The sequence below is a fragment of the Oculina patagonica genome, chromosome 12 (genome assembly GCF_052425735.1).
Source record: "Oculina patagonica isolate OP01 chromosome 12, crgOcupat, whole genome shotgun sequence".
Taxonomy (NCBI): domain Eukaryota; kingdom Metazoa; phylum Cnidaria; class Anthozoa; order Scleractinia; family Oculinidae; genus Oculina; species Oculina patagonica.
Window position 1 is genome coordinate 7,719,874 of NC_135769.1, and position 18,301 is coordinate 7,738,174.

General features: G+C 39.5%; 2 protein-coding genes across 3 annotated transcripts in view; both read left to right on the plus strand.

The window, feature by feature from the left end:
* Nucleotides 1-18,301, plus strand: part of LOC144633268 (uncharacterized) — a 33,400-nt gene that overhangs the window by 11,181 nt on the left and 3,918 nt on the right. Inside the window, exons 7-15 of one of the 2 annotated variants that reach the window (XM_078492113.1) lie at nucleotides 551-602; nucleotides 824-868; nucleotides 2,448-2,558; nucleotides 4,394-4,456; nucleotides 5,224-5,283; nucleotides 5,962-5,982; nucleotides 6,087-6,107; nucleotides 6,653-6,912; nucleotides 7,688-9,431. In XM_078492113.1, coding sequence (XP_078348239.1) covers nucleotides 551-602; nucleotides 824-868; nucleotides 2,448-2,558; nucleotides 4,394-4,456; nucleotides 5,224-5,283; nucleotides 5,962-5,982; nucleotides 6,087-6,107; nucleotides 6,653-6,912; nucleotides 7,688-7,900 — 846 coding nt within the window. In that variant the 3' untranslated portion in view covers nucleotides 7,901-9,431. Of the gene's footprint in view, nucleotides 1-550; nucleotides 603-823; nucleotides 869-2,447; nucleotides 2,559-4,393; nucleotides 4,457-5,223; nucleotides 5,284-5,961; nucleotides 5,983-6,086; nucleotides 6,108-6,652; nucleotides 6,913-7,687; nucleotides 9,432-18,301 lie in introns of those variants that run through there. The other variant, XM_078492112.1, reaches the window with a different exon arrangement.
* Nucleotides 13,630-18,294, plus strand: LOC144632764 (uncharacterized). Its single transcript, XM_078491483.1, has 4 exons — nucleotides 13,630-14,300; nucleotides 16,711-16,762; nucleotides 17,382-17,453; nucleotides 17,780-18,294. Exons 1-4 carry the CDS (start codon nucleotides 14,166-14,168, stop codon nucleotides 17,950-17,952), a joined length of 432 nt encoding a protein of 143 aa, XP_078347609.1. The 5' UTR covers nucleotides 13,630-14,165; the 3' UTR covers nucleotides 17,953-18,294.

Sequence of the window (18,301 nt, forward strand, 5' to 3'; positions counted from 1 at the left end):
AAGTTCTTGCGTGCCTTTTTGAGTGACGTGGTAGCCTGAACTAAAGGCCCGATTACACAGTTGATTTTTGATACCAGTTTTTGCCGTGCTTTCCGGTTTAGCCTGACTAGCAGCGATTTTCGACACGCTGCGATATCGCAGAGGTATTGAACATGTTCGGAACCTCTGCGATATCGCGGTGGCAAAATTGCCGCTAGTTTTCGCTGTTTGTGACTTTCATTGCGAGCTCAAGCGCGACAGAAGTTGCACTGGAAATCGCGATAAAAATCGCATCACAAATCGCCTGTGTAAACGGGCCTTTTTTGGTTAAGCGCTGGACTTCGAATTCAGCAGTCGGGTCCGAGCCCTGGCTGTGTTCTTATGCAAGACACTTTACTCTTACTATGCCTCTCATATACTTTGTATATTATCGTGCTGCTATTTACAATTTGATTCGCTTGTTGCGATCGACAAAAAGGCAACTTATTTCTGCGAATACTGTTATTTGTTTGCTCTAACAACCGGGAAGAATCGGTTAACCCTGTATTTTTGTGTGTTTCGTTTCTTGCAGATTTTCACATATCCTCATGGGATAAAAGACATATTCGAAATGGAAGAATTTGGTAATGTTGTTTTTCAACACACTACATCCAGAATAGAGTAGAAAGTGTTACTGCCAACGAGTCAGCCAAAGAAAAGACACGAGGCTGGCGAGGCGGTTCTTAAAGGCCGAATGCTCATAAAAGCCCTTGTTATCACTTTACTATTTATAACACCTTCTTTACTGAAACCAACAAGTCTGTGTAAAGGAAGTAACAGAATTATCTTTTAATTTCATTTATAGGTCCTACGCCGCGACCACCACCATCTTTTCCTACGAAATCAAATGGTAAGAACTTCAAGCGGTTTCTAGTTAGTGTCCTCTTGCTGTAGCTACCTTTATAGTTTGAGACCAGTGCTAGAATACAAATTGTCTCCCATCTTGATAAAGTCATCTTGTGAGAAAATATTCTCGTAGATATTTTGGGAGAGTTTTCGTCCCGGGATTACTTTCGTCCCCGGATGAATTCATCTCGTTGTCTGGTCATTTTCTTGTTGCTGTTTACATGATGATACATGATTTCGTCCCGGGATGAAACACCGGGATTAAATCTCATTCCGGGATGAAACGTGACGAAAAACCCCATGTAAACAGTCCTTCCCGGGATGAAATGTAATGTTATGTAAGCACGGCCGAGATGAATTCAACTCGGGCGAGACGACTTATCCCGGGAAGAACACACTCGTCCCGGGATGAAACTCATTTTGGCTTTCATGTAAAGAGGCCCTCAGGTTACTGTATAACGAACCTCTATATAGCAAAGTCCTCGATTTAACGAACGATATTCTTCGCCCCAGTAAAAGTAAAACATATGGAAAAGAACCTCGATATAACGAAACCTCGTTATAGCGAACATATTTTGCCAGTCTCTTGGCCCTTCGTTATATCGAGGTTCCACTGTACCAAATTAAATAAATAAATCAAATCAACTTTGTTTTACGAGGGTTGCACGTAACAGTCTTCGACTGACAAACCTGTGACCCTCGAATTCCCGATCGAATTGGAATTTAGAAGTGTTGGTTTTTGTGGAGGGAGGAAAACCGGAGAACCCGGAGAAAAACCCTCGGAGCAAGGACGAGAACCAACAACAAACTCAACCCACATATGGCACCGGGCCGTAATCGAACCCGGGCCACATTGGTGGGAGGTGAGCGCTCTCACCACTGCGCCATCCCTGCTCCCACATATTATGAAATTGGCCTCAAGAAGAAAATAATTATTTTCTGTTTTGATAAACCTACGAATTTTTTACGACTGCTATATGCGAACGTCTAAATCGCCTCTCTGAAGCTGTGACCCAAAAGGATTTCTAACGTTTGGTGATCTGATCCTTTCCACAAAGTCTCCATTGAAGGTACTAAAACACGTGCTGGGGTATAATTTTTCAATGTTTGATTCCAGTAAAAAGATATGCATAATGTTGCAATTGAAGGTGTATAAATCATCAGTGATCGCACGATGATTGCCGTAACCGTGAATGTTCTGGAAATTTAAAAATTTCCCAACACTTTTTTTTCTGGTATTCTGTCATTCTGTTCTAATTTTTCAAAGATTGGACAAATTCCCTTTGAGATGTAATTTTTGAAGACGTCACCATCCGGTGATCGATAACTGCACAGCAGTTTTACTACATTTAGCTAAATTTGTTACTTTAATGTGTGGTTTATCGGGTTATTGCATTTATGGTATTTTGTGCTAAATAATATTTGGGTAACTTTCATTGAGTTAGTGTTACTTACATTTGTAGTTTTTATTACTCTTGACTTCACACTATACCTCACGCTATATTACGATTTCATTCATTTATCACTTGTATGTTATAATAATTTTGTCGTCGTCTTATTGCAAAAACACATTTTCTCCACAGACGCCCCCACCAAACTTATAGCCGCCAGTTTAGGCGCAGTTTTTGGTCTTATCTTGATATCGGTGTTTGCGATCCTGGCTTATCGGAAGAAGATCTACTTGTGTAAGCAAGGTTGGTATACTTAACTCATGCTTATAAATGCCCGGGAACCTCTCAGCAGAATGCCGAAATTGTTAAGTTCGGGACACTTAAGGCGACAATTCGCTGCAACATGTCGCGGGGACAAGTTGCTGCAACATGTTGCCTCGTGTGACATAGTGCATTTTTGCGACAATCTTTGTCGCTGCGATCAGTCGCACGAATTCAAACCAGCGACAAAATAAGCGAAAGCAGCGTCGTCGCAGCCTGTGTACACTTCTGCGACAAGTCACTAAGACAAAATATGAATTAAACAATAAGAGAGCGTCATGTATTTTCGCCATATTAAATTGGAAAACTAGTTCACAATCCCACTCTTCCAAATTTGCTGCCGGTGCACCGAACAAGCGCCTTGCCGTCGCTGCGACTTGTCGCCTAGTGTGTCCCGACCTTAACGCTTACAACGTCATAGGCACTTTAGCAGATGTAGTTGCCGTAGTTGCATTGATGAAGTTCATTGACCACATTGGCCAGGTAGTTCACAATAATAACAAGAACTGTGAAATAATAGATCATAATGACATTTGGTCACAGCTTGGTTTTCTACAAGCTTTCTACATAGAGAACTTGAAGCCCACAATTAATGAAGGCCTTAAAGCCTAGTATGCTAATTATCTTAGGTATAAGATAATTGGATCTAGGCAGAGGCTTAGTAATCTTACAGGTTCCCCGGAAGTTGCAATAAATGATTTTCAAGTTAGCCAGGTCAAGTCTGCAAAATCACTTGGAGTGATCATCGACGACAGACTTGATTGGAGTAGTCATATCGAGAAACTAACAAAGAAAATTGCTTCTGGGATTGGGGCCTTAAAACGAGTAAGGCACCTGGTCCCTCAAGCAACCTTACACCTAATATACAGAGCTTTAATACAACCGCATTTCGACTACTGCAGTACTGTTTGGGGAAACTGTGGGATTACTTTGCAAAACAAGCTACAAAAGCTACAGAATAGAGCAGCCCGTGTTTTGACCTTCTCAAACTATGACGCGCACGCTGGTAATTTATTTGAAATTCTAGGATGGAAAAATCTAGCTCGCCAGCAGCAAATTCAAAGAGCCACGATGGTTTACAGGTCTCTGCACGGGTTGGCCCCAGACTACCTATCATCTAAATTTGAAAAACGAGAAACCGCGTACAACCTAAGGGACTCTGAAAACAAACTTAATGTTCCATAACCGCGCACTAACTATTACAAAAACAGCTTTACGTACAGTGGCGCCATCTTGTGGAACAGTCTTCCTATTAACGTAAGACAAGTAGAGTCCCTTGGGCAATTTAAAAAACTAATTGAACAAATACTCTAGGGCACGGCATTCGTGGAAAGCAGCTTTTTATATTTGTACATATATTTTTATATTTCCCCTCTTTCTTGTATATATATTATAATTAGATTGTTGTATTGTAAGCCGATGAATTTGACCGTGTTTTAAATAAAGATTATCCATCCATCCTTGTGTAGCATCCTACTCGAAGAAGAGCAAGTGACAGTTGCACCCCCTCCCCCTTCCTATTTTTTCTATCACCGTTTTCTTTTCGCCCCGATCCCCACTTACCGAACGCCTGGAACAGGCTAGAAGCACCCTTATGACACGACACGATTATGACTCTGGAATAGAGTTGAAATATTGTGTTTTCTTGCATCACAAAAAAACTTGGTTTTGCAATGACCTCCATTCTCGGACTCGCCTTCTTCCTCGTTCATCCGGGACAATAATCATAGCTTTAACGAGCTAATGGACCAGTCAAATCTCTTCTGGTATCTTGAGTATATTATTTTAAAAAATATGATCATTTTTGTCGTAAATAGGCAGAGACCAGAGAGATGTGTTTGTACATCCCAGGATTAATAACCCATGTGTACCATTAACAGGTAAGGCACTGAATTATTTTTACGAGCTGCCTTTGCAATGACATCTGCAAATGGGTAGACGTTCTAGTCTTCTCGGATAAGGACGATAAACCGTAGGCCCCGTCTCCTGCATCTTCATTGTCATGGTCAGCAGGGGACATTAAAGAACCCACACAGTAATCGTAAAGAGTAGGGCACGAAGTTCCCAGTGTTATGGTTCGTTCTATTCACATGTATCTATGGTTGGTGGGACGAGATCATACACATGGACGGATAGCGGCTGCCAAAGGCGCCTTATACGCCGATTTCCTGTCTCATCCCATAATTCTAATTGTGAAGCACATTAAGCTTTGTAAATGAAGAACCAATGCCATACCATTACCATTTTTTGGTCCTTTAAGAGCAATATACGCCCACTGCAAAGCACAAGAGGTATGCGAAGATTGATATTTTCAGTTTAGTGCGGTTTTTAATCAAGTCTCGTTAAACCAAAACCACAGAGATTGCACTGACCAATCACAACAAGCGTTACTGAATGAACCAATGAGATTCCATAGCAAATGTACGTAACCGGCAAAAGCGCGGGAAAACGTGTGCGCGACCAGGATTTGATTGGTTTGGTTTTCGATTTGATTGGTTGAGTCCACTGGCGCGAGTTATTTGAACCAATCACAAGTCGTAGTTAAAAAAAAACAAATATGCTGAATATTGTATGGATATTTCTATCAGTACTGTAGTTAGTGTCAACTTTCCTTTAATTTTTGTCATATTTATATTTATTCGACCAGTTGACGTTGATGAACACCGGACCATGTCTCCCAAAATAAACAATGATTTCCAGTTTACAGGTAATTCTTACAGCTCTCATAGGTTTTGGGTGAGACAGTGTTTAACCGGGATATCCAAACACCGAGAAGAGAGTTGAAAAAAACGACGCGCAAGGGAGTATTTTTGACGAAATTCGAGGTGCTTGGATAGCCGATGAAACACTGTCTCAAGCGTTTGATATTTCTTCTTAATCGAAACAAATACTACGGAGTAAACGGAGAAATAAAATCGTAAACATCTATGCCAGTCTATGCTAATAATAAGTCCGGGTATCCAAACCTCCTTCACGGTTATGATTTTCTGTGTTTTTACTTGACGAATTATTAATGATTTAGAACGTTCAGTGACACAGTAAAAAAAAAACACTTTTAAATCAAGTTTAACTGCAAAACACTTCTACAGTGACGCTACTTGGCAGCCGTTTTCAAATATCGAAAAAAATAAGGGAGTTTTTAAGGATTGGGTAGGCAGACCAAAAAAAAAATTGTGAGGATTTGTAGCAATTTTTGCATACCGTTTTGCCAATTTTCAGCTAAAAGCTCGTAAATTCGTTTAAATTGCTTATAATTAGGCAGTTTTTACTAGAATTGATTATCAAATTCACCAGAGTAAACGTTATTTAAAGCCTTTATTGTTTGTCAGTAAACATTTTTTTCTCTTTTTAACGTATGTGAACATTTTTTTTTCTTTTTTTACAGCTCTTGAGAAGAATACCTCAGGTTAGGATGATTTCCTTCGCGTTTCCATAGAACAATCTAAACTAGTTTTTTGTTTTTGTTTTAATATATTTGACCATTTTGTGTTTGTTTTTGATTTTTACCAGATCCAAACAAGAATATGTCAGGTTTGTTGTTGAAACTTCTATTTCCATTACGTAATGTTTTTATTAGTAGAATAATACATTGTAGTCACAAGATATGTTTTCTGCTAGAAGATTAGTGAATTATCTGTAGGTTGCGCGCGCAATGCATGACTTCCAGAGCAATTTTAAGTTCACGTGTAGTAAGTGTCATCTTGCACACAGCGAAGTAAAAACAAGGCTTGTCGATTCGCTTATTCAACCGAGCAAGAAATTTAAAAAAATTTTGGAACGAAAAAGAAAAAATAAGAAAATACAAAAAAGATCCACAAAAGTTGCGAAGGAACTGTTCCACGAACACCTTGAGGAGAAAAACATTCAGGAGCCGGACGGCAAAAAGGGATCAGTACAAGTGTTGAAATCGTTTGTCGCTATTTTCTTTAAAACAATGTATAATAAAAAATTATTAGATTCGGTTTTGGTAACACTTACCTCGACCTTGATTATTCCGGATATCACAAAAAACCCTCATCCGATTATTGTTTATAAATGTTGCTTGGCTGGTACTAATATATGCCAACCTCTTTTAGGTCCTGACACATTCTACACGTGTTATTTCGCGGAAAGTCAGTGGTTCCAGGTTCAAGTGGCTTCTGTCGTGAACTACTTCAGACAGAATGGTTACGCGGTGGAAATGGACGTGATGAATTCCAGCGAGCGCATCGACCTTGGACCAACTCGCTGGGCGGAGCAACAAATCAAGAAAGCACGAAATGTCCTCGTCTTCCTGTCGCCAGGACTTTTGCGGCTGTGTGGAGGCGACGGAGAGGAAACAGATCCATCTCATCAGGTACGCACAATAATATGCCGATTCAACCTCCCAGGGTCTCTCTCTCTTGCCCCTTCTCTCGCTCTAGGGGGCAGGAGAGAGAGACCCTGGGAACGAGGTTGATGCCGATCAAGCCTATTGAGATTTGTTTTTCCTGCTACCCCAATGGGAGGCGCGGTGGCCTAATGGTTAGCGCGCTACTTCGGATCGAGCAGTTCAGGTTCGAGCCCTGGCCCCGTCATTGTGTTGTGGCCTTGGGCAAGACACTTTCATGGTGCCTCTCTCCACCCAGGTGCATAAATAGGTACCGGCGAACTAATGCTGGGGAGGGGGGGGGGGGGGGGTACTAATATTCCATCCAGGGGGAGTAAAAATACTCCAAGACGCTCCATGCTACCGAAACCGGGATAAGCTGCGGCCTGTTTGGACCACTAGGCTCGACGCAGAGTTTACCTACTATCACTCTACTTCCGTCCTCTCAGTCAAAGAACAAGTACGCTTTCTCGTTTTGAGTGACATCATCTTGACGTAGCACGTTTCTAGAGAACATGACGCCATGTTCAAAACATTACGTCACCACATTTTTCATGCTCGGAGAACGCGTGAGTGCTCGCGAAGGTTTTCTTTTTGAAACGGAAACTCTTCAAGTACTTACTTTAACGAAATTTTCCAGTATCGGCACTTGTTCCCTAGATGGCTCTGTAAGCCATGTAGTACTTCTATAGCAAAACTGGTGATAAAAATATACAGCGATGCTACTCACTAAAATGTCTAATAGCATTTGTTCACTCCTTAGGAACACGATCGCCTCTGGTACGAACTTGACTTGCTTCGAAAGATTTACGCGCAAACTCACTCAGCGCGTAAAATGGTTTGCATCATTCTGCCAAATATGAACATTGACCCGGGGGATCTCCCGCTGTGGGCAGAAATGAGATACAGATGGCCCGAGGACGAGATGAACATTTTAAAACGTTTAAACGACAGACCTATTATCCAACCCTGGTAGAAATTAAGATTTTAAATATGTTTTAGTTTTTTTTTTTTCGAATTAAGTAAGAAGCAGTTGAAAAAAGTTTTCATAGATACAATCTGACCTCTGTCTGTGTTAAGAATTAGTTCAGCTTCTGATAGTTCTTATTATAGAATGGAAGCAGTTTCGTTTTGATAGTCAAGCAACGCGGACGAAACCGTACAAAGTGTGCGCCAAGCGTCCAACCCCCTAGCGGGTTGTTAGCTCGCTCAACCTGCAACCTCTAAGCTGGTCTTAAAACACAATAGACCCGGTCCCGGCTTATTGGTGGTATTTAATTGATCTAAATGCTGCAGTCCTATACTCAGTGTTTCACTAAATAACACAGAGCTTGACCAATCACGACGGCGACGCCGAGGACAACGTGGAGTAAAAAGTGGAATTACGTTTATTTTACTGTAGAACCTCACAATTATTTACCGATTCGTTCAGTGTATCTATCGATGGGAGAGTACTCCACCTTAAACTGAAGAGTTCAGTTTCAAATAGAAAAATGATAAAAAAAAAGTCCTCGTCCTGGTTAATGCTTAACAAAATGATGAGAATTTGGTCATTGCACGTTAAGTTATCGTTTTGCAGAAGATAGCTGTAATGAATGATGAAATGACTCCGGATTTTAATCAACATGCATGGGCATGTTATAGTTCATTTTAAAGCGTTTTTGTTTAGTGACTTTCTTTTCGCCATTTGCGTTGCGGTTTGTTTTAGCCACATAATTGTTTGTAATTTGGTTAGTTTGTAGGTGGTGACATTTTCGACATTGAAGAATGAACAGTTATTTTTCTTTATTTTTGAAGACAAGTTTACGAGACACGTTATTTTGAATTATGTTGTATGATTAAGTTGTAGATAGGTACTTATTGACCAAGTGGGAGTGCCGGACGGGAATATTTCTAAATAGAAAGCGGTCTTGATGAGCGCAGATTAAATAGGAGGCAGATATTTTCCTTCCCGGCCACCTTTCTTGGAAATAATTGAGGTGAATAACCAACGTATTGTCGACTTAGGTGATAGCAGAGCCTCTACCCTTTACAATGCATTGGACTTGCCAACCGTTCAAAATTCTTTGGCCAATCCTTTGAATAGCTTTAGGAAAGCTTTGTAAATATTACGAATGACAATCTTTAGGCAATCTTTCTGTACGTTTGAAATGATTAAGCAGTTTGCACTTTTATTTCACGTAATCATTACTTTACTGTGCGTTTTTGTATTATATCTCATTTAATGGCACTTATTTTGTCCAATAACAAGCAAGACTTGCTTCTTGTCTATATTATTGTGAAGGAAAGCAGGACATTAGATAACCTTTAATATCCAAAGAAAAGCACGAGAGATCAACATCAGAAAATGGATCTCATTGTGCTTTTGCTGGAATTGACTTCTTGGGGTGAAATTCCCAATTGTATATAGTTATATAGATAAAAGATGATTTTGTCTGCTTATATTATATTATGATGGCAGCAGTTTATAGTGAAATAAAAGCAACAGTGTATGAATTACATGAAAACAGTTCGCATTGATTATGTCTCTTAAAAGCTTTTGCTCGTTATCTTGCTATTATCTTCCCCACCATCTTTGTTCCTTGTGGTCTTTTAACATTAGTCTCGCACAAATCGACTTTCGGCATCAAGGCATAATCGATCGCATCCAGTCGGCTCGACAACATTTTCAAGTCTCGCGCAAATCGATTCCGGTATGACAGGTCGAAATGAGTTCTTTTTACTCGACAGCCTTTTAACAAGAATACAAAAACCGAAGTGAGTTCGCTTTTCACCACAGTCTTTTTACAAGAATACAAAAACCGAAATGAGTTCCCTTTTCACCACAGTCTTATTACAAGAATTCAAAAACTGAAATGAGTTCCCTTTTCACCACAGTCTTTTTACAAGAATTCAAAAACTGAAATGAGTTCCCTTTTACCAGATTTTTTTAACAAGAATACAAAAACCGAAATGAGTTCCCTTTTCACCACAGTCTTTTTACAAGAATTCAAAAACTGAAATGAGTTCCCTTTTCACCACATTCTTTTAACAAGAATACAAAAACCGAAATGAGTTCCCTTTTCACCACAGTCTTTTTACAAGAATTCAAAAACTGAAATGAGTTCCCTTTTCACCGCATTCTTTTAACAAGAATACAAAAACCGAAATAAGTTCCCTTTTCACCACAGTCTTTTTACAAGAATTCAAAAACCGAAATGAGCTCCCTTTTCACCACAGTCTTTTTATAAGAATTCAAAAACCGAAATGAGTTCCCTTTTACCAGTGTTTATACAAGAATACAAAACCGAAATGAGTTCCCTTTTACCAGTCTTTTTACAAGAATACAAAACAGAAATGAGTTCCCTTTTACCAGTCTTTTTACAAAAATAAAAAACCCGAAATGAGTTCCCTTTTCACCACAGTCTTTTAACAAGAATACAAAAAACGAAATGAGTTCCCTTTTTTCCCTTTTTTACGCAGTCATCCTAATTCCAACTACTTCTCGGTCCACAGCCCCTTAGGGGTTAAACGAATTCAATTATCACACCAAGGATAAGAAAATACACGTTACCAACAAATACAGCAAAAAGAACGTAAATTAATCCCGACAAGCAGGAGGCTACAACTTAGCTATATTACAGGCGGGGTCGAGGAGTTCAATTCTGGGTCCATGGTGAAACAACTCGAGCTAGCTATATAATGGTCAGAACGGAAGATAAGCCCATTGCCTAAGGATTTGATGTCCAACGGCCTAATCACTCGACCACACTTTTTCGCACTCGACCACACTGCCCTCCTCTTAAGTCTGGGGTTAACTCCTTACTAGACGGGGAAGGGAGAGTATCATATAAAAGCACAAAGTTGAAAAGGCTTGTATTAGATATTTTTACATAGTGCTTTTGAAAATCGCATGCAGCATAGATAAAGCCTTTAACACGTGATTGAATAAATGGCTCTTATTGGTAGCCAGCAGGCGTTGGGGCGGTCATCACGGTTGAAAACTGGAAAGTTAAGAATTAACTTTAAGGTAATTTTAACCCTCGGACGTACAAGTGCGGGTGGATTCCGAAATTTTGAAAAGAGGATTTACTTTACAATACTGAAACTTTCAGTAGCTGTTCATTTTTTTTGCATTTATCCCTTGCGGAAATTGTGATATGTCAAACATGTGTCCATGATATTTGACGTTGTCATGGCAACGTCATAGTTACAGGTAGGTCTGGCCAAAAATCGTCAATTTTAATATTTTTTCCAGGTTTTTGATACAGAATTGTAAGATTTGTTTGTTTTTACATTTCATAAGCATTCTGACATGATTTCACATCAGATTTTGTTATTTTCTGACATTCTAAGAAAATGGTTAAATCCAAGATGGCGGATCCAAGAGGGCGGCTCTAATGACGTCACGTGACGTCACAGCCAATTTTATCTTGCAGAGTAAGCTAAGGGCTTTCTACTCAGTGCAAAATAATTTCGCTGTACCTTAACACAACGAAAACCCTAGGGAGGGTTCCATCCCCCTTGTACGATGGTGGGGGTTGAGTTTGCTTTTACGCCGAGGGTTTTATAGCTATAAAGTAACCCAGGAATTTTCTTCTGAACGCCAACCTTAGTTAGAAAGAAAGGCGGGAACCACACTTGGCAAAATATATTCCTTGATTTCGGTGGGATTTGAACCCAGAATAGATTAGATCAGCGCTTGTCACTGACATGTATATTGTTGATAGCAAGACTTCAACCGAATGTTGGTCCCAGTCTGTATTAAAATTACAGAATGGCTATCAGCTAATGGAATTTATAGGGCATTCCTGTGACCTGAATAGTGACTTTTGATTGGATCCATTCTTTGTGAGTGAATTTACAAAGGTAACTAAAGCCTCCAGGGCCCCTGATACACCAAACAAGAAATTGTCGAAGAGCTGTTGCTGCTTTTACTGTATGTCAAAACAAAGAATCTGCTATGCTACTTGAACCACAAGAAATAGGACAAGGCAGTGTCAGTTTTGGACCTGGGCCAAGTTGTATATGGCCCTCGGATGGTGAATAACGCTTTGCACTGGTCAATTCACTAGCTATCCAGTGTATTAGAATTATGCTACGTTTCTGAGAAAAGTGCACAAGAACTGACAAAAACCTAAAAGGCTAGAGCGCGCCTACCCAGGTTATATAGAGGTTAACTGCGAGTTCGTAAGCCATCAAGGGGTTGTGGGAGCATGTTCCTGCAGAAAATTGCTATATTTGGGCCTTCTAAAATTGCTCAGTGGAAATGCGTCTGACACTGATAACTAACATTTCAAGCATTAAAGTATCCTGTGTACATCTGTTTTGCATCTAATGGCTAACTCCATTGAGACTGAGTGTTTTCTCGAGATCTAGATCCTCCTTTAACTCATCTCGAAATCAAGTGAACCCTACCCCCACAAAAAAATCCTAGGACCCCCTAGGCGATAAACAACGACCGGTCTCTTACAATAAACAGCCGTATCGCATCAAATGCAGTCCACCTGTTGTTTTTGAATACCTTAAGGTTACTATTTTTAGCGACTGCTAATTAAAGCGTTTTTTTCTGGCCACTATATTTAATTTTGCATTCCTCCTGGCGGGCGGGGGTATTAATTCAACGCGTATTAAATTCGACCGAGACAAATTTTAGCGAGTACAAAATTTAGCGATTTTGGCCCAAATCGCTAAAATCGCTAAAATTAGTACATGCATACATACATAAACTTTATTTCAGTTTTCATGTAAGCTGGAAAATGGGGGAAAACAGGCTTTTATATGATAATATTAGGCAATTTTGAACGCGTTTATTAGCTAATGAGGTGGAGTTGACTTTCTTGAGAAGACTGCTGTATGGGGACGAGTAATCCCCAAGTATGAATCCAATGATTCTCTTATTTAGTGCTTCAAGTTTAGTAGCCGCTAACAATAGTAATGCACCTATCAATGTTAAGCCCGAGGGTGGGGGGTGGGGTCGGGAGAGGGGTGGGGATTTTGACAATTTCTATAAAAAAAAGTCAAATCCCCACCTGGGAGCAATGAAAGGTGGTCAGATGTCCTTCAAACCTTGTTGCAGGGGATCACGTTCGATCAAAATCCCTACCCTGGGGACCGACCTCACGATCAAATTCCCGTGCCCGACCCCCCCCCCCCCCCCCTCGAGCTTAACATTGATAGGTGTATCTTGGAGCATTTCCTGCATAGTGTAAACCCCAGATGGTCTGGCTATCACTAAGGCATTAAAATAACTAGAGAAGAAAGTGCAGGGGATGCCTTTGGATAAAAATAATATTAGTTAATATTAGTGCGGAAGAGAGAGTTCAGGGACTGGACTAATATCTCAGACCAAGAAGTATTGCCGATGTCCCATATATATAGTAGCTCATAGTTCTAGGAGAAACAACACAGAGCCGTTTAGTGAAAGCAAAGTGGTCGACCTAGAGGCACAAGTCAATGCATGTCACTGGCTTCGTCACGAGTGTCGAAAAGCAATTGTTTTGGATTCTAAGAATTATACGCTAAAATTAGTCCCTACGTAATTCTGGATCTCCAGCTCGGGTTGACTGGGTAATAAATTCTCAAATTCCTCTTTCAATCACTCACATTTAATCTCCTATTAGCTGCAATTTTCATTGGTCAATTGAAAGATAATTATTTTTGGCAAAGAATGCATTGTTGTTCGATGCGTTTCCGCATATCGGATATCCATGCGAAGAAGACTTTCGTGACCCTTCTTTGATTAATTTACGATTTACGTATTTACCAACGTACGCAGAAGACATTTAAACTTGTGCGGACGGTACGAACAGAAACAGGCTTTGCTTACAGTCTTGTGGGGAGACAAACCTTGCTTTAGTGGATTTACGCATTCATTAAGTCTTCTGGCAAGAGAACATATTTTCGGTTTCTTTGGGTATGACGTAAGTTGCATTGGAAGTCACCAGATAGCATCCCGAGGAAATCACATACAGGGCTGATCTCAAAGTTTCGATCAAAGCCTGCATGTTGTTTGTTTGCAAGGCAGTTTCATCAACATTGTATTCATAAATCCCGGAGAAGTATTTCTGTAGACGCTAGTGCCTGAACTGCTTGAAAATGTCCGCGTCGTGATTGCTTTTGTGACTGCAAAATAAAGCGTCTGAGTCAGCCATTTTGTTTTACGCCGCGCAATTCCTTGGATCTGAGCTGAAAACGGGTCATCGCTTCTTGCTTCAATAATTTGCCTCAAATTACTATGACTTGACCAATATCGCATCACCATGGCCTTTAAAGTACTGCTGGTGTTTTTAGCGATGTTAGTGACTACAGAGACCGAGAAATCACAACAGTTGTCTACAAGAGGCCGATTGTGCCTGTGCCCGAAGCGTGTGCTTCGATTGTCCCCGGAGAGCGAGGTGAGAGATATGTCTCCTTATATACCAGTCGTTAAATAACAAGTTTTACGTGAACATAAGAGATTGCGTTAGTCAACCTAAGCACAATTGCACAAACAGGCATTCGTTTTCCGAGAAAATCAGATGACATCCATTTATTAGAAAGCTGCAGGTCGGTGCGTGTCACAAGCTGACATCCTATGTAATTTCACGCGCGCATAACAAGAGTTTTCGACAATGTAATATACCATAAAATATTTCTCGATTAAGCTAAAATCTTTTAACTTTTAGTGGTCTCTTTATGTGAAATTACTTTCGTTGCAGTAGGACGTGTAAAAATGCTTTAAATCCCTAACGTACATAAGAGACCGAAACTTGAGTCTGTTACGGAAACAGTAATAGGTTTGCAACCGATTGTTTGACACGCGAAAGTCTTACGTTTCGATTTCGAGCAAGGCTTTCTTTGCTTAAGGTTTAGTTATAAATCCCTTACCAACCTAAACTTGGGTATTCCGCCTGGCGGTGCTAGCGCTGTCTTCATCAAGCGTCGAAAGCATTATCGCCGTTCGCGAGATCACGCGTGATGCACACGCACCCCCTTGAAGTCAGTTCGTGAGGTTTCGTGAAAGATTGTGCTTTGTAACACTGAGGCGGCAAGTAGAATTCATTGAGAACGATAATAAGCAAGTTCAAATTATATTCACATCGATTTAAGGCGTAGTTACATTTTGCGGTAGTATGTTCGGTTCATTTTAAACAGTAATCCTGCAAGCTGTGTGATGCATCTTTTAAAGTTTTCTAATCCGCGCGTTAGCTACACGCAGAACGCGTTTTAGACACTTTTACAGAATGCAGCAAAAACACTAGATTGTTTTAGAAAAAACCGCTTTATTGTATTCGAAAGATATGTTCCCAAAATGTTTAGTTAAAGAGCATCCTCTGCAATTAAAACACGTCAGGTATACAAAGGGATTGATTTCACGCACGTAGGAAGAATTCTGGGATCAAAGGGTCATGCTATTACATCCGCTCACTTCGTATCTTGAGAGAATTAAGGCAGTGTTTACGCTATCGACGGCACGGAATCTTATCAAGGATATAACATGTGCCCAAACTACTTTTTGCTTGAAAATTGTTTTGACAAGTCAGACGTTCTGAGTTGGCGATCATATAACGACTTCCTTTTAGAGCCGTTTGATTGCGGGACCGATTGCGGGACGGGAAAAACTTTATGAAGTTACGGGAAGGAACAAAAATGTGGATCTTATTCATTACAAGATAACTTATAGTATTTTTTAGATAGAAGTAAACTTTTTGTCATTGATATATGCAGACATTGCATTGTTTTTAATCGTTTTCTTTAGAGTATTTATAGCAGTGATGTTCTACCTTTTCTTCAATTGACGGGAATCATTTCAAGTGTCAGGAATAAAACGGGCTTGCATTAATGCACCAATAAACAAAGAATTTGTCTGACCACACGGAAAATAAACTCGATTTTTTTCAGGCTTTCTTGATAAAGATGCGCATTGCGTTACCCGTTTAATTTCTACTCTGGGTATTTAGGTATTTGCCACAACTGTTAGTGTTACTAGTAATACATCACCGACAAACAATTTTAAGTGAAGCACGACAATCGCAAACTGGTTCTGACGAAATGATACTTTGACTGTCAAATTGATAGAAACATAATATTGTGGGAGGAAAAAATAAGAAAGTGTTAAACGTGTTCAACATTGACCTTTCTTCCCGACGTAGCTCCTTTAATTATGGCTATATCGACATACGTAAAAAAAGAAGAAAAAAACAACAACCAGTAAAATCCGGAAAGTAATTATCTTCCCCTTAGGTTAGCCGGATACAATGTAGCTCTACCACATCAAGATTCTCGTTCCGGTACGAAAGTCACATCGGTTTGATGTGAGCGCGGTACGAACCACTCAATGCAAAGAACCTGTACTGAGGTTTTGCATTTCATTTTTTTATTTCTTCAATCTGCAGTTCTTTGATCAATTATACAAAAATCAAGAACTTGAGTGATTTGGTCCCTTTCAGTAAAGTGATCATTAGATTCAGTTTGACAATATTACGATGTAAGATCCTTTTAGAGATTTTTTTTTATTGTTTAATTACAATACATTACAATACAATACTTTAATTTGACACTCCCCTTACGGGGCTTTTCAGTGACAATAAATTACAGTAGAAATTACAATTTTAAAATTATAAAAAATTACAATGATAAACATTACAATGATAAAAAATTACAATGATAAAAATTTGGATAAAATGAATTACTCCTAATTAATCTATGTTAAAAACTCCTCCATTAATTTTGATTTTAAATGAAATTTAAAAGATGAAATAGTTTTAAGAGTTTTTTAAGTTCGATGTGAGGTTATTCCAAATGTTGTTTGTTTTTTTTTTTCAGGCATCTTCTTTTGTTTCTTGTGAAGACAAATGTACTACTAAAAGCAATGCAGGTAACAACTTATCAATTCCAACCAAACACTGACAATTGCTTTTCCTTCTTTTCTGTCGCAAAGGAAAAAATGGGAAAAGAGACGCATGCGTTTTTCGTCAATAATTGTTGCTGGTTTTAGTTTTATGTGATTGGATTTTATTGGGGTCTGGCTTTTCAATGCCCACACGGTCTTTGGATTAAGAACGTTAACAGCAAATGCAAGCAACAGTGCAGGGAGAGCCCATACAGTATAAATTATTTTTTATCCTCATTAGCTCGGGATCGTACCGCAGTCTTTCCGGTACGGACCAGAAAGACGCAGATGATCAGCCAATATTCTCCTAGTTCGGCCCATGCCTCTATTATAAAGAGGAAATAAATTTAACTATTATTCTCCGAAGGCAAAGTGAATATCGGTAACAAAATTACCGAGAGGAAAGTCGAGGTAAATATTCACCAATGTTCACTGAGTCTGAGGCAAACAATTTAGTGTTAATGTGCAAGTAAAAAGCCGCGATTCTCAACCAATCGGAATGTCTGATTCTTATATATTCACCTCTGGAAATTATACTTAACTTAATTTATTTCCTCTTCATATTTGGTATCTAAAATTAACTGCTGAAATTTTATTTTCGTAGGAGTACCTTCAAATGTCTCTCGTCGTCATCTACGCCCGCGACGAGCTCTAGATGTTCTTGCACAGGCAGCAAGTAAGAGTTGTTAAAAATTCATACAATACGAGAACCACCAAGCAAGCCTTGATTCCGACTTGTGATTTTTGTACGCTCGGGTATCCGTATGCGATAAAAAGCGATATTGCTTTCATCATTTATGTTTTCGACCTCGACCCGGATTTTTGGACTTTGATCACGATGTTTAACGAGTTTGCCAAGGCAGAAAGGTCTCTTAAAAGTCCCTTTGCCGGGTCCTGACATTAGCCACAAATCATGTTTTTCACAAATCCTCTTTTTGACAAAGCCGTTCTTTTAGTGTAAGTTTAAAATGAACGGTTTTATGTTCTTTCTTTTCTTTTCAGAGTGTGAATACATCAAAGACGTTCCGGGTTTGAGTGTCAAAATTAAAACAGTCACCTTTCATGAGATTGAAAACAGTGCCGGGTGGTATGCACACGTGACCTGGAGCCCTCTTACAGGTACTATAAAAAAACGTGCGCGAGCTAGTCACGATTGGTTTTGGTTTTACTTCTGATTGGCTGAGAAAGTGGCTCGAGGTTTTTAAGCCAATCACTAAGCGTAGTAATTCAAAACCAAAGCAAACGCAATTTACTTTCGACACCCAAGTGAAAACCGCTCTAAATTATTGCGCCATTTTAACCTATTAGGGCAAAAGAACGCGCAAAATTATGCCACGTTTTTACACTGTAGCACAGGGCAAAAATACGGACAGACAAACTTACGGAATACGGACCCAAACTAAGTGGAAAAGATTGTGGAAAAAAAAATCCCTTATTCGATGGTTTAAAATACTACGCAACTCACAAAATAATCTGCACGTGTTTGTTTAACCATCGAATAAAGTGTATACACCTAAGCCGTAT